This window comes from Pteropus alecto, unplaced genomic scaffold (assembly GCF_000325575.1).
Source record: "Pteropus alecto unplaced genomic scaffold, ASM32557v1 scaffold79, whole genome shotgun sequence".
Lineage (NCBI taxonomy): Eukaryota > Metazoa > Chordata > Mammalia > Chiroptera > Pteropodidae > Pteropus > Pteropus alecto.
The window spans coordinates 19,610,417-19,625,627 of NW_006494612.1; the positions used below are offsets into that span (position 1 = coordinate 19,610,417).

Below are 15,211 nucleotides of genomic sequence, written 5' to 3' on the forward strand. Positions count from 1 at the left end.
ATTGGGAAGGATATGTCATAATCCCATATTTCCTTACCATTCATTTTTCTCAGCTGGAAACCTACTCCAGTGGATGTCTCAAAAATCACTGTCAGTGCTTAACTACGTCACAGCAGCAAGATCTCTTGCTGCCTGGAACAATCCAGTGACCCCAAAATTATAAATTAGACTGGATTTGATTCACAATTGAGCATGCAAATGGAGTTTAGATCTACAGCTATAAAGGATTTCCTTTAAGAATGGAATGTCTACAAAAAGCAAACTCCCTCTACATGACAGAAAGATACCTTAAATATAAACCTTCTCATTCCCTTATTTCTTTTAGAGTCATAACAATTTTGTTGTTTTGTATTTATAGTGTAAATAGAATCTCATGCTTGGATTAGTTAATATCAGAATCATGGAAACCCAAATATAATAGGATGCATAGGGGTTAAAAATATACTCGAGTCGAACAAATTTAGGCTTACTATCTACGGGACACTGCGTAAGTTACTTGTCTACGAGCCGCAGCCATAGAATGGAAATGGTGATACCTCACTTACAGAACAGCTCTAAGAAGTAAATGAAATAAGGCAAGGAGAATGGTTATCAAAGTTAAGTGCTCACGAGTGGTGGCAGCAATTATTGGTGTTATTATTATCATTGCAATCATTGTTCAATATTCCTTTTGTTTGCTCTCATTCCAACCACCCCACTAGGTTTTTTAGGCTAGAGCTATTCAGTGTCACCTGAGAATAATAAGCCAGAATGTAAATCAACTTTAATCCTAAGAACATCATTTAGTTCAGCTGATTTTTTTGGTAGTAAGACTTTCCTGATGAAGGAATAAATTATATTAATTTACATTTTGTGCCAGCTCCTTATGTCCTCATGGATGAATAGTAAATAGCCCACCAACTGGCTGTTTTGGGCTGTTTTGAGTATTACTGTTCTGGGCAATATGTCTCTTACCGTGCCTTCTTTGACATTTTTTTTCACTCATTAGTCCCAGAGTCTCTAGCAGACTCCAACAATAATGAATAAATTAATACAATTAATAAATTATCCACTAATAAATTAATCATCTTAAAAAATATTTACTCAAATCTTCTATGTACTAGGCACCATGCTAAGTGCTAGACACAAAAGGGAAGATATCTCATGTTTCCGGGTTCCTGCTTTGTAATTCGGCTGCAATTAGCTCCCTCGCATTCCACTTCCAATCATCCCCCAATGTGTCTAGGAAAAAGCAAATATTCCTACAAGAGTTAATAGATAAGGAAGAATCCCCTACCTTTACTGTTCTGTAAAGAACAATTGGTAATCACATTGTCTGGGGGATTGGGGCCACGCCTAAGATTCCAAAGTCACCTAACACAAGCCTGCACAGAGCTTTAGTGCTTGCATATAATAAATGCTCATTATGTTTTTAATTATTTGAATTGGATTGGTCTAGTTGATTCTAAGCAATTATTCCTTTGCTTTAACATCAAAACAAAGGAAACCTACTTTTTCTTTTGACTCCCTCTGTTGAGCAAATATGTCTCTGACGTCAGGAATCTGGTATTGTTTGTTTTTTTTCCGTAAGGTCTGGGAGACCGTCTCTACCCGTTTCTGAACAGCTGCTGCCTGGGTCCGGGTCAAGGTTGATAAAAACACCATGCTTTCTTGGGGATCTTCAGCAGACTCTCCAAAGAGATTGGACAAACCGGCCTCCTTAAGCCATTCTTCTTCCAATTCGCCCTCTAAGACAGTAGAGAAAAATGGCATTTAAATAAAAAATGAGAACTTTCACATCTTTAAGCTTTTAAAAAACTCTAGCTGAAACTCTTCTATTGCAACCAAACCACAGTGCTAAGACTCATTATATGAAACTTGGACAACTGCCATAAACTCCAGCCACAAAGATATCAAATTTTAGATCTATTTCATATATACTCAATTAAAATTTTTAAATGACTTCACATGTAATTAACCTCTATAACTTCTCTGCAGATTAACTATAGAAAGATAATACTGTTCCCTTTCTATGAGCAAGCAATGAAAATATAACTTATTTCCATTAAGTTACAGAAGGAAGTCAATGCTGGGGATATCTGTTAAAGTCCTGTTTCTTGGCTTAAATTCAGCACTACCCCAAAGTCCAACACTAACTGATGAAAAAATTTGTTTTCTCTGTTCACTGTAGCTGACAGGAAGTGTGGTAAAGAAGTAAAGAGCATCTGAACATCAGGAACTAATCAATTTCAAATTAATTTTTTTAATCCCTCTAGTCAGCACATCAGACTCATGTTTTTCACAAATTAAAAAAAAAAAAAAGCACTATTTTCAGCAAAAAAATAGTTTACTTTGACAAGGAAGTGTGGTAAAGAAGTAAAGAGCATCTGAACATCAGGAACTAATCAATTTCAAATTAATTTTTTTCCCTCCACTCAGCACCTCAGAATCATGTTTTTCACAAATTAAAAAAAAAAAAAAGCACTATTTTCAGCAAAAAAATAGTTTACTTTAGGCAACCAATTACATAACTGGATCAATTCAAAACACTAAAAGCAGAATGAAAACAGTAAAGCAAATATTACGTGAGATCTTAATAAAAATTATAGAAAAACAAAAAGCTAGCTAGAATATTTTCACTCCAAGCATCAGTTTTATAGAGGAAAGTGAAAGACCAGCTACTTGGGACACATAAGACTGGTATTAATACATCATCTCTGAGCCCTTATATCATTCACTTTGGGCAAGTTGTTTAACTTCCAGCTAACTCCGTTTTCTCATCTGTAACCTGTAACACAGCTATCCTGGGTGACTCATAATCAAATGTGAGCATGTTATACGGGAAGAGCTTTGCAGGACTCTAATATAGCTCATATCACATGGTGTAGTACTGACTGGTTTGCCTGTCTATCCTTCTATACTATATAAACTCCTTGAGGGTAGAAGTCAGTATTAATAACCTTGCCTTCAGGAAACATAATATAGTGCCAGACATTCTGCATGCCAGGCAACAAAAAATGTTTACCACTAACATAAAAAGTCAGCCATTATTATTAATAACGTTAAGGTAAAGCTTAGTAGAGGTGTACAAAACCAAATTGCCAGAAAAAAAAGCTGATATTGCCATGATAAGGAAAGCAAACAACATAATATAGAATCCTTTTATCCATTAAAGAGTAGAGGTAAAACTCAATTTAAAGTCAAAGAAAAGGCATAAACATGTAAAAACATTCCCAATTCTTCTTGATAATCACATAATAAATAAAAATCAATGAATTCATTTTAATTATATTTAATTATTTAGTTTAAATATATTTACATGTTTCTTCTAGAATATCAAATATAGTAGCAAAGACTGTGGGAAATATGGCTGCAAAGAGACTTGAGAGAAATTATGGACCAAATACAAGAAAGAAGCAAATACGGAGGCCAAAAAGGCTAATGCCATCTATACTGCCCAAATCTATACCTTTAGGTTAGCTGGCTAAACCTGTGGCATTGCATCCAATCTGGAGTATTATACTTTGAAAGATAAGATGACCAGTACTGGGCTATGTCAGAAAACCACCCACAAGGATTGGTTTATGTGTATCTATTTTCCTTCTAGAAAAGATATGGTGAAGAACAAGATATCTTCAAACATTTGAAAGTCTATCATGTAAAAAACAGAACAGACTCGTTCTATTCTTCCGAAAAGCAAAACTATGGCACATGAGTCAATGGTAGAGTACAGCAGATTGTAAATCGATAAACTACAGAACATCGAAAGAATTCAAGCTGACCGATCAATGGAAAAACAGTGTGCTTTCCATCAGCATCTACATGCACCAGAAGCCATATATGATCATCTGGCTAGGATACCATAGAAGGAATTCAAAAGGAGGTTAGATGATTTCAAAGATCAAATCTAACTCTAAAATTTTATGATACAGTAAGCTTAGCCAACAAGACTGTAGCCATATAAGCCTAAAGGAATTTACTCATGCCGCTTGAATTTGGCAGCTGCATCCATAAATCTGCCACAAACAGTAACTTTCAAGTTGAGAGCCAACTAGCATTATCTTTTCTGGGTTGCCCCATCTCTAATTTTTCATTGTTGTTGTTCTCCTCTTCCTTTCCATGTATTCATCCCCCATAAATACATATACAAAGAAAGAAGTTTTATTATTTAGTTATTACCATCAGGCTCTTTCACAACCACCACCTCTTGATCTTCTTGTCTGTTCTCACTAGATTTCTTGATATTTTCTAGTTCAGCCCAATAGTCCTCCATAGATAGTTCATCCACCGAATCCTGGGAACTTGATCGATCAAATGGAGGCTTTTCCTTAACTTTGGTGATTTCTTGGTTCAGAGCATACTGGCCATATCTGCGACTATAAAGTCAAAAGAAAAAATGGTTCATTTTAGTACATGAGGAAGTAGTACAATTTCTAAAATATCATAGCACTGAGCTAGAGAATTTGGAAACTCCTTAACTTCTCCTTAGTAAAACCAAAGCTATATATATTTTGAAACTATTTACCTTGAGATGCTACTGATTATAATATGCTTATAGAATGAACAGTTTCATTATGTTTTTTAAAAAAAAAGTATAGTGAAGAACAAATAGCAATATGAGAAATCATTTTTCCATTTCTATTTCAATTAAATTATTTTGACTTCTTTTAACCTAAAATTTTGTTCTTAGAAAACAACAGGTGAAATCTTGATTACAAGCTATTAGTTAATTACATTAAGACTAAATTTTAAACAATATGTCATATTTATCATTTATATCTGTAAACCAAACTCAATCAACCCTTATATAGCAAATATCTGCAATCAATGAATGAAGTACTTTTTGAATTTCCATTTTATTTTTGGAACTAAAACATAAATAAAAGAGTGATATATTAAGTTGACTGTTATCTCTACTACAAAAAGCAAGTTTTAATCTTATAAATGTACCCATTACTTATGTGTAATTTTTTTTAAACAGTGAAATTTCACTTATTGGCGATTCTGAATAAATAGCTAGGAATTACTCCTTAAATAATTATATCAAATATTATCTATGAAGAAAAGGATAAATTGAATAAATGAAGGCATTTTTATGATTTCATGTCAACCATATTTTTTCTTTATAAGTCTCATGTTACCTGATAAAATTGAATTGAAGGACCTTATAATAAAAATATTAAATTCTTATTTTATATTGTTTATGTTGACATGGAACAAACCCTAAAACTTAAAAGAGGAAAATGATCAATTATGGTGCTTCCTCTTTATATTCAATTTTTTAAAAAATATAATTCGAATAGGGACAATAATTGGTGAACCAGTGTTTTGTTATTCTAATTTCAAATTCTTTTATCTCTCAAGATGTTAAGACGTAATGCTTTGCTAGACTGGTTTTACTTACTGCACATATAGAAAATGAAAAGAAATGCAATAAAACAAAATTCCTTAATAGCATGCAACTATCACATTTAAACTATCCTTTCCTATAATTATTTAAAATAATCAGATTTAATACTACATAAGGAAGAAGGTCACTAAACAAGTCAAAGTTACCCAGCAGTTCAATTTCAATTGGTTTCTTAGAAAAATTTAAAGAACCTAATTGCCTATTGCTACAAATAAATGCAATGTAACTAACCAAAGAACTGTAATATGCTAATAGGCCATTTTATTCCTTTAAAAATGGTTTTCTCTGCCTTGATTACTCGTTTTATTAATGTTGGTTGCATTAATGAATGAAAAATTGCTATAATCTCTCCTCAGAAGGAAGCATGGGGTGGTGACGGGTGAGTGTTAGGGCCAGGACCAGCTGGAGGAAGTTGAGACATGTTTGTGGGAATCTCTTTCCTCCAGTCTCCATTGTCTATTGTTTGCCTCTCCTATCTTCCCCTATCCCTTAATTCAAGGGGCATTTCCTCCCTCCCTGTTCCTGGTCCATTCTTCTTACCCAAGTGGCCTTGATAAAGTCAGTGTTCTACTCATTTTAGAGTTTATACTCCTGCTTCTTAAAATGTGAATAAGAAAGTTATCTCTCTTTAAAATACACACACACACACACACACACACACACACACACACACACACACACACACACACACACACACACACACACACACACACACACACACACACACACACACACACACACACACACACACACACACACACACACACACACACACACACACACACACACACACACACACACACACACACACACACACACACACACACACACACACACACACACACACACACACACACACACACACACACACACACACACACACACACTTTTTTTTTTTCCTGTGATCAGCAGCTCAACTTCTGTATAGGTCCTATTTCTTAATTCTGCTTTACCAGGATAGCTAAAGGTAATTCACAGAATGTCTGCCAGATTTATTTTTGGTTTATTTCATATCAAATACATAGAGGCCCTATCCTTGTTTTTGTTTGATCTCTCGTGATAATGTAAGATTGTCTTCCTTATTCCTACCTTCTCTTCTACAACCCTTAGCCCTATGGGAGGCCATAATAAGTACTGCGGAATGTGTAAAGAATAATGACTAATGCCAAATAATTTGGTTTATCTGCTCACAGGAAGGAGGTGCAGTTGAACTTAAAGTACATTAAGCCGTTTGCTCCTGAAGGAATGTGTTTATTCTGGCAAGAATTTTCCAGTAAATTTCCATTAAGATAGTATGTGCAGAAAAATGCCAGGGCATGCATTGAGCAACAGCATGATTACGTAAACATACCTTCTATATCAAGCCCTGCTTTCAGAACATACACAAAGCAAAAATCTAATCTCTTAGCTGATGAATCCACTCAATATTTGTACTTTAATAAGATTCAAAAGCTGAACAGGTTTGCTGTGATAACCTTGAAGAAGATACTGAGTGAATTTTTTTTATCATTGGTAAATGTTGCAAAAAAATATTTTCTCTTTTAAATATCACAGGATGGGGACTGGGGAAGAGGCAACCAGTCAGAGACTACCCACCTTAGTCAGCCAGCCATATATTTTGTATTTTCTCTGAAAAAATAACTGAACATTCTTTAATTACAATTTACATCAATAAACATGTCATATCACTTCTTTTCTTCTTATAATAAACTCTACTTTTAAACTCCAGACAGGCAAATGGCTAAAAATCTGGTGCTTCTTAAAACTGCCCTGGTAAGAGGCCAGTTAACTAGTTTCCTCTTCTGCGTTTGAGTATGTTATATGATACCACGTTCATTCTGCAAATTGAGTTCAAGAACCTAAAGCAACATCTGCTACAGATAATGAAGTGCAGAGCAGAAATATTTTATGTTTCCAAAAGATCCAAGTCAACACATGGTGCCGAAATTGAAGAAACAGTTTGTACCACAGGCAACTACTAATTACCCCCACCTGACTGACGGGCAAACGACTGTTCTACATTCTTTCTTCTTCACTTCTTCTCCGGAATCCTCTGTACTAATCATTCCAGGACCACTGTGCAAACACGCTTTCATTTCTCACCTTTTACAGCCATGACGACGGAACTAGACACTGTCCTCTGAAAGGAGTTGCCTTCTAGCTGGCTGCACAAGTCGCGCTTTTGTGCAGCTGGCATGCCGACGCATCACAATATTATCGCTGCCTTTTTCTCATGGACACTAACGTCACCAGCAAATACGAGCTTCACAGGCCCTCATGGGCCTTCATGAAATGTTCTTTCTTTTTCGTCTTGCCAACATGTTCTCATCCTGTGTTTATAAAAAGTGAGGCTTTGTTTCTCTATATTTCCCCAGGATATATTTTATTCTATTTTTTTCTGTGACCTTTTTTTCACCTGATTAGTGAATTGCAAATGAACTGATATTATTCAGGGTATTAGTAATGCCTATTTATTTTGTCATTCAGGATATTAAACCAGTCTGACATAATTTGCTCTTCATAAGGAGGTGGAGGTTGCCATGCATTATACCGTAATCTACCAGAAGAAAACAGGCTGATTGATGAATCATCCTTGGTGCCAACGCACTCAGTGAAGTGACATGGAAACATATGGGACTGACAGTCCTAAGTACCAAATGATTCTAGCTCTACTAAACTATCTCTATGACTTTGAAAAATCACTTAACTTCTCTCATCCTAACTTTTCCTACCTATAAAATGGGAAGAATATCAATATCTTGACTGTTTTGTTTGTTGACTTATCAAGTGAGAATTCCAATATCAAGTGAGAATATCAAGTTATCAAGTGAGAATATCAATATCTTGACTGTTTGGTTTGTTGACTTATCAAGTGAGAATGCCTCGTAATCTTGAAGAGGGCACTCAAGTGCGTATCATTGCTAACATCTGTATAACTGCTAACCATATATAACTGCCCCTCCCATTCTTTAATAAGGTCACCTTTGCCCTCTTCCAAGGTTCTTCTAGGACAGCTGTTCTTAAACCTTTTGGTCTCAGGACTACTTTACACACTTAAAACTTTCAAGTACCCCCAAAGAGCTTTTGCTTATATAGGTTATATCTATCAATATGTATATTATTAGATATTAAAATGGAAAAAAATAAATACTAGTTTATTTGATAATAAACATCTTAACCTAAATAACATTTTTGAAATAAAACCTATATTTTCCATATCAAAAAAAATATAGTGAGATGAGTAGCATTGTTTCACATTTTTGAAACTGTCTTTAATGTCTGGTTTAATAGAAGACATCTGGATTCTCACATCTGCTTCTGCATTCAATCTTTGGCAATATTGCATGTCATGTAATCTCTGGAAAACTCCACTCTATTCTCATGAGAGAGTGAGAATGAAAAAGGCCAATAATGTCTTGGTGTTATTATAAAAATAGTTTTGATCTCCTAGACCCCTAAAAGGGTCTTGAGACCCCTAGGTGTTCCTGCACCACACTTTAAAACCGCTGCTCTAGGATTTCTCAGAAACAACACCTAATGGATCTCAAAAAGCACTTTCCAATTCTGTGGGCAATGCTCCAGAAAGTCTTACTGAAAGAAACAGACATGCTTTCCTAGTGACACTTGACCTACTTCTTTGTTTATTTTAGTTTAGTTTTATAGCCTTTCATCAAAACTGGGACTTATTCCAATGGTATATCCATATTTAATTTATACTACAATGAGAAAGAATAAAAATGTCATTTAAAAACCCTTGCCTTTCCAACATCTTTTATCATTTGCTTTTATCCATCCTGTACGAGGGGCAGAAGTTCTTTCTAAACGTCCCCCTTCAGCCAGTGTATTTGAAAATGTGTATTTTCCGTAACACTCCTTTGTCATCTATACCTCTTCCTACAGCCATCTCAAGGCAGATTTATTTGGAACTAGGACATTCCTTTGAATTCATATTTAACTATCTGGTCCAATCTCTACATACCTACCTTATCAAGAGTCCTGTTGCTATACTTCGATCCAGTCTGTCTCCTGGTTCTGCCTCACTCAGAGGCCAGAGGCATTTATATGGCCCAAAATATGCTTTTGTGAAGTCCTTTGATGCTAGGACTTGGTTTTGTTTGTTTGGTTTCTTTCAAGGTCCTTTTTAAAAAAGCTACACTTTCATGTCTCTTATCCCAGATTTATTTCCAATGCAGGAAAAGAAGTGACTGGGTTGGGAAATATAAGACCAACAAAATAATATTTGTTTTGTTTTGTTCTGCTTTTAATGGGCAAAAGGTTCTTACTCAGATCATGATTTATCATCAACCATAATCACCAAGTATATTTTAGATAAAGCCACATTTATTGATGTGTATACTTTAGAATGATATTGGACCCTAGAGATTTAAACATACCCCATCATTTTGTAGGTGAGGTAATAAGGCCCAGGGTTAAATTTTCCCTAAAGTCACCCAGCAAAGTGATGTTAGAATCAAGATTAGTGTCCTCGTTTCTTCTTCAGTGGTCATTTTATTATACCAAGTAGACTAGAAAGGGTAGAATTTAATTTTTTTTGCATCAAATGCTTCACTCTTTCTGTTTGTACTGCACAGAGCAAAAACCAAAGTGATCCTGTTGACAGCCTATAATTAATGTTTTTAAATGACCATTATATACCATTATACTTATCTAGAGAAAAAATACACTTAAAAATCATACCATACCTCTTCAAAATGCATAGAATGCTTTTCCAATGCATTTTCTAAAATATGGGTTGTTTGCACTGGGGCATAACCTCAAAGGTACCAGTATTTAAAAAAAAAAAAAAAAACAACTTTGTTTTGAAGATGTTTAAAATCTTAAAAATGTCTTAAAATTTCACTCCACTTATCTATATTTTAACTCTTTGTTGAACACCAACACATATTTCTCATGTGTAGATTTTTCCCTTTCATTTTTCAGGGATATTAAAAAAGTAATCACTGCCATCACAAGATGGTGCAGCTATTAATACTCTGTAATGGCCCTGTCCATCAGAATACACTGAATTTGAATGACTATGAAGAGCTGCAGCATATGAATGACCCAAGTCATTTTTCTCCCTTGGAAGTGAATGCCTACTACTGTTTAGCTGAAAGCAGTAATTACTAGAAGTGGCTCTGACAACCAGGAGAAAAGAGCACTGGCAACGCCTGAAGGCAGTAAGAAGTTGATTAGAAAGCAATATCACACTGGCCTCTCTCCACACCCAAAAGGCCTTCAGAAACCAAGGAAAAGATTCCTCATCTCTTGTATCCCACTGAATTGCTAGTTTTAAAAATATATTAATTTTCACATTTCAAGTAAACTTACTTTTACTTTTTGCATATATTGTTCCCCTTTCGTTTGATTTACCAATAAGATTTACCCATTATTCCTTTCAGCTTTCTTTTTCTTTAAAAATACAACTCATTTCACATCTATATAGCTTTTGGTAGGCCTTCTAAGTGTCCATGCAATCTTGACACACAGCAAAACAATGAGTAAATGAACTGATTATCCACTTAAAAACACAACATTGCCTAAGCAAAACTGAGAGGAGATGCCCGTTAGTGATACTGTTGCGAGACAGGTTTGAAAACCTGGCATTATCACTTTTATGGGAAACTATGGCGAAACCGATTTATATGTGAACATCACTAAAAAAATGGGGATATATGCAGTGATCACCACCCAAGTCTAGGAGCAAGAAAGGAGGCACGAGACAAAAAGGCATGTGAGAGAGTCAGGAGACAGCCAAGGCAAGTTAGAAAAACTCCCTTCCCTTTTAGGTATAGACGTTGGGTACATAAAGGGGAAATTATGGGCTATCACTGGCCGCCAGACATTTTAGAGCTCTAGTTCTGGGTAGAAGTGAGATCCTCTTTGTTCGTGAGATCCCCAAAGCTCTCTCGGAAGGCAGTTTTTCCTCCTTAGAGAGGTAACACGTTGCCAAAATGAGCCAGGGGATCTTAATCTTAAAGTCATTTTCCAAGACAAAGGTGAAGGGATTTGCAGTGGGGCTTAGATATAAACTATCAAGATCCTGGAATACTGGTTCAAAGAAGACCAAATTGAGTTTACGTATGCATTTCATTCAATTATCTGTCACCATAACTTGTATCCACTTGACACCTTGTACCTGGCAAGTTAATCTCCAAAACTCTTTCCTTTTCTTGTTCTGGTTGGTTGTAGAGTCATCTGGAGATTAAACACCAGCAACTACTTTGCATCCTGAGCTTGGGAAGTCCAGGTGGATCTGTTTTCCAGCTGTCATTATTCAATTTCATATCTTGGTATCTTTCTCCTTGGGGGTTGGAATAAAGAAAGACATTTCTTCCCTTTTTCAGTCTCCCCACAGCCCTTACCACATCCTGCACTGTAATATTCACACTTGTCTCTCTACCACTAAACTGTGTTCCTTGAGGCAAGAAGCTGTAGTTTTTGTTGTTGTCATTTTGTTTTTTCACCTGGGTAACCCCGGGTTCAATAAACTGCTTGCCATAGCGGATGCTTATAAATTGTTCAATTATTAATTATTGAATTATTGCTGTCTCTGAAAAAAATTACAAATTAATTTCTAAGGGTTTTTTTTTTTTTCTTAATTGTACAAAACTATCAAGGAATAAGACAGGGACATGAAAAGTAGACAGTAAAGAAATTAGTAATCAGAAAGCCCTAAAAGGTAATTAATAGGTAATTGTTCCATGCCTCTGTTACTCTTGGGTGTTTAATTTGAAAGTAGGCTTTCTGATGAGGGAATACAAAAGAAAGGGCTTATTTCATATCAAACTGCACCTAATATTAAGCATTGGCGTACAGTTTGTTAAGCATATATTCCCTGATTTCATTCTGTCAACTCTATCTCTAAAACAAATTTTAAAATATTTGTTGGATGCCTATTATATATTGGGCACCTTATCAGAGATGTCTTTCAAGCAAGCTATTCAAACCTATCATGAGATAGATCATAAATGACACTAACACCAGGGATGGGAGGAAGTTTCCAGTTCCTCACTGAACTACAGTTGTCAGGAAGTTCCCTGACAACTTCCAGCATGGGCCTCTGGGTCATGACCTCTCCTTTAGCATCATCTCTGAAACGCTTTGGGCCCCACTGTGGTACACCATTCCTTCCTCAGTAAGAATTTTGCTTCCTCTCTGACTGCCACTATTACCCACTGACCTCCACCTCGTCCCCTGTTCAAACAATCATTTCTATAGATTTAGACCCATAATTTGAGGTTACCTCCATAGCCCATCCTGGGACCCCACCTTCTCCCCTGCTGTTTCTCACAGGCCTCCTGGGTTTGACTGAAGCCTACTCACTGGTCTGTTATTAAGGCTGTTCTTTCCTGAGATGGAGTCCAGTTTCCTCACCACAACTGTCTATACCTGGTTCTTATTTCACAACACTCGTCTGGCTTCAAAGGTAGTAATCAGCACACACAATTTTTGACAACCTTATTTTTATTGCTCTTAACAAATCAAGTCTTTGCCTTTTCAGTTTCAAATTTGTGCTCCTCTTTTCTTTCGGAGGAATCCATTAAGTTCTCAACAAATTTTCGACAATGAAATGAAGAAAAGGATTCACTCATGAAGACCAAAAGTCTACTCATCTTCTCTGATATTCTTGAACTTGTCATTTATAAGTCTCCTCTCGTGCCTTCTATTAGCTCAGAATCTCATCATTACAGTTTATCAATATGCCTTAAACATACATTAACACAAACGATAGGAAATTCTCACATATTAAACTTAATAGTATACTTCAAGATCTGGGATCCATAATAGACATTTACCTGTTGGCCAGGAATTTCATTATGGGTGCTGACTGAATACAAGTTAACAGATTACCATTTTCTGATATTCCCCCTCCAGTTCATAAAGTAGGTTGCTATTGATTTATAAGGCCTGCCATCATATGGGCACTGACAAAATACTTGTCAACATAACACAAAACTATGTACCTTAATATTTTTTAACTTCATCTTGGAATGGTGCTGAATATAATATTGGTTTTACTTATTTCCTTTGGGTAAACCTCTTGCCCTTCCATAAGACTTTTATATACATATTAACATAAACCTTCTTAAGCTAATAAAAACATGGACAAAAGGCAAAATTGAATTTTAAAAAAACTTTGATAATAACTAAAGCTAAGTAAATGGGCATATTATGGAAGAGATGTGAACATTATTATTAAACTCTCTCGGTTCTTTGCGATTATTTATTGAAATACGGTAGAGAAATCATCTCACATCTCTGAGGGGTAATAGGGGCATAAAGCCAACCAACCTTCCACCAACCAGCAGAAGGAAGGCCATTAACAAACACTGGGAGAAAATATTAAAAGTGAAAGGATATCTGTATTTACATTACATAATAAAAAGGGAAAGGATATTTACACATTATTTCAAAGTAATGCTGGTGAACTGTTATAGTAGAAAGACTGGAAACAGCAACAACAGTGTGGTAAATAGTTGGATAGGAAAAAAGAAGGTTGCTGCACGTAGGTGGCAAAGTGTCATTTTATGGATAGCTCCAAATGACATTCAAATACTATAATGCTCTGCCGATAAGCACTGAAGGCCAGGAAGTATTTTGTAAGCCAGGTGCTAAAAGTCAGCTCTACCGAGGAGATGTAGGGGGTGGAGAAATAATTTCCAGCTAATCAAATAATTTAGTCAAGCCTAGAAAGAGTTCATCCATGTTTTCCTCTAAATGTCTTCAGCAAGTCAGTTGCAAAGTAGAATATGTGACTATTACAGGACAATTTTTCCCTTTTTAAATGAGATTATCTGAGATTGCTTTTTCTCCTAGTATGTTTGAGAATCTGAGCTGACCCAACACAAGACAGGTGGGAATGCAAGTAGCCTAAAAGAAACATAAAATGTATAAAAGAACATGGGAAACTAAAGGCGATTTCCAATATTAAAATACTGCTTGGGGGTGAGAACTTTAAGCTTAACATTTGAAGGAAAAAAACAAAACAAAACAAAAAAATCCCACAAAAACAAGGGTTTTCAGTAAAAGCCAGAGTTCTGTTTAGAGGACAGGAACAGGGCTCAGAAGACAGTGGGACCTAATATGACCATAAGGGATGGGCAAGGGTTTTATGGAAAAGAATCATGGGAACCAGCAGGCAGTGAGGGGAGGAAATGCAGGGGTTAAAGAAAAAAAAAAATTTATTAAGAAAACTAATGCTATCCTTTAGCATTACCACATCCGCTTGTTAGGGATACACGGAGTTCCGGTAAATGCCACGAACAGGCACATCAAATTCTGGGAAGATTAAATCTCCAAGCTGGAAGTTTATGTAACTGTCCTAGTTTAATTTCTATCCTGGTCATCTTAGCCCTGAGCCTCAGACTCATCACTAGCTTACTGTTACCTGTTGCTCACATGGGACAACAAAATTCTCATGTAACCAAAAGCAATATGGCATTTGGTTTCAAAATGTCATCCCGTGTGGAAACAAATATGCTAAGAAGTCCACAAGAAGTTAATGTCCTCGAGACTTCTCTTCCTAGCCATGGCCAAGGCTGTTGACATTCTATAAAAAGTTGATATTTAATCAATGTCTAGCTCAAGGATATCCCTGGATTCTCTTTTCTACCCAATGCCTACCAACAAAACAATCCAGGTTGATAGATTTCTATTTTTTTCCAAAAGGGCACCTGCTAGAATGCCTTCCTGAACTCTGCATTCTGCACTGGCGAAGGCTCTTGGGACCTCGCATCCCAGCCAGATCTGGTACCCATTCCCCTCTCCTTGCCAGGAAAGAGAGGTGGAAGAAAGAACTGTTGTCTCAGGAAGCTAACA

General features: G+C 36.0%; 1 protein-coding gene across 1 annotated transcript in view; it reads right to left on the reverse strand.

Moving 5' to 3' along the window:
- Positions 1-15,211, reverse strand: part of ARHGAP18 (Rho GTPase activating protein 18) — a 113,022-nt gene that overhangs the window by 51,202 nt on the left and 46,609 nt on the right. The window contains exons 2-3 of the mRNA XM_006926159.3: positions 4,159-4,355; positions 1,492-1,727 (exon numbers count right to left, since the gene is read on the reverse strand). Coding sequence (XP_006926221.1) covers positions 1,492-1,727; positions 4,159-4,355 — 433 coding nt within the window. The remainder of the gene's footprint in view (positions 1-1,491; positions 1,728-4,158; positions 4,356-15,211) is intronic.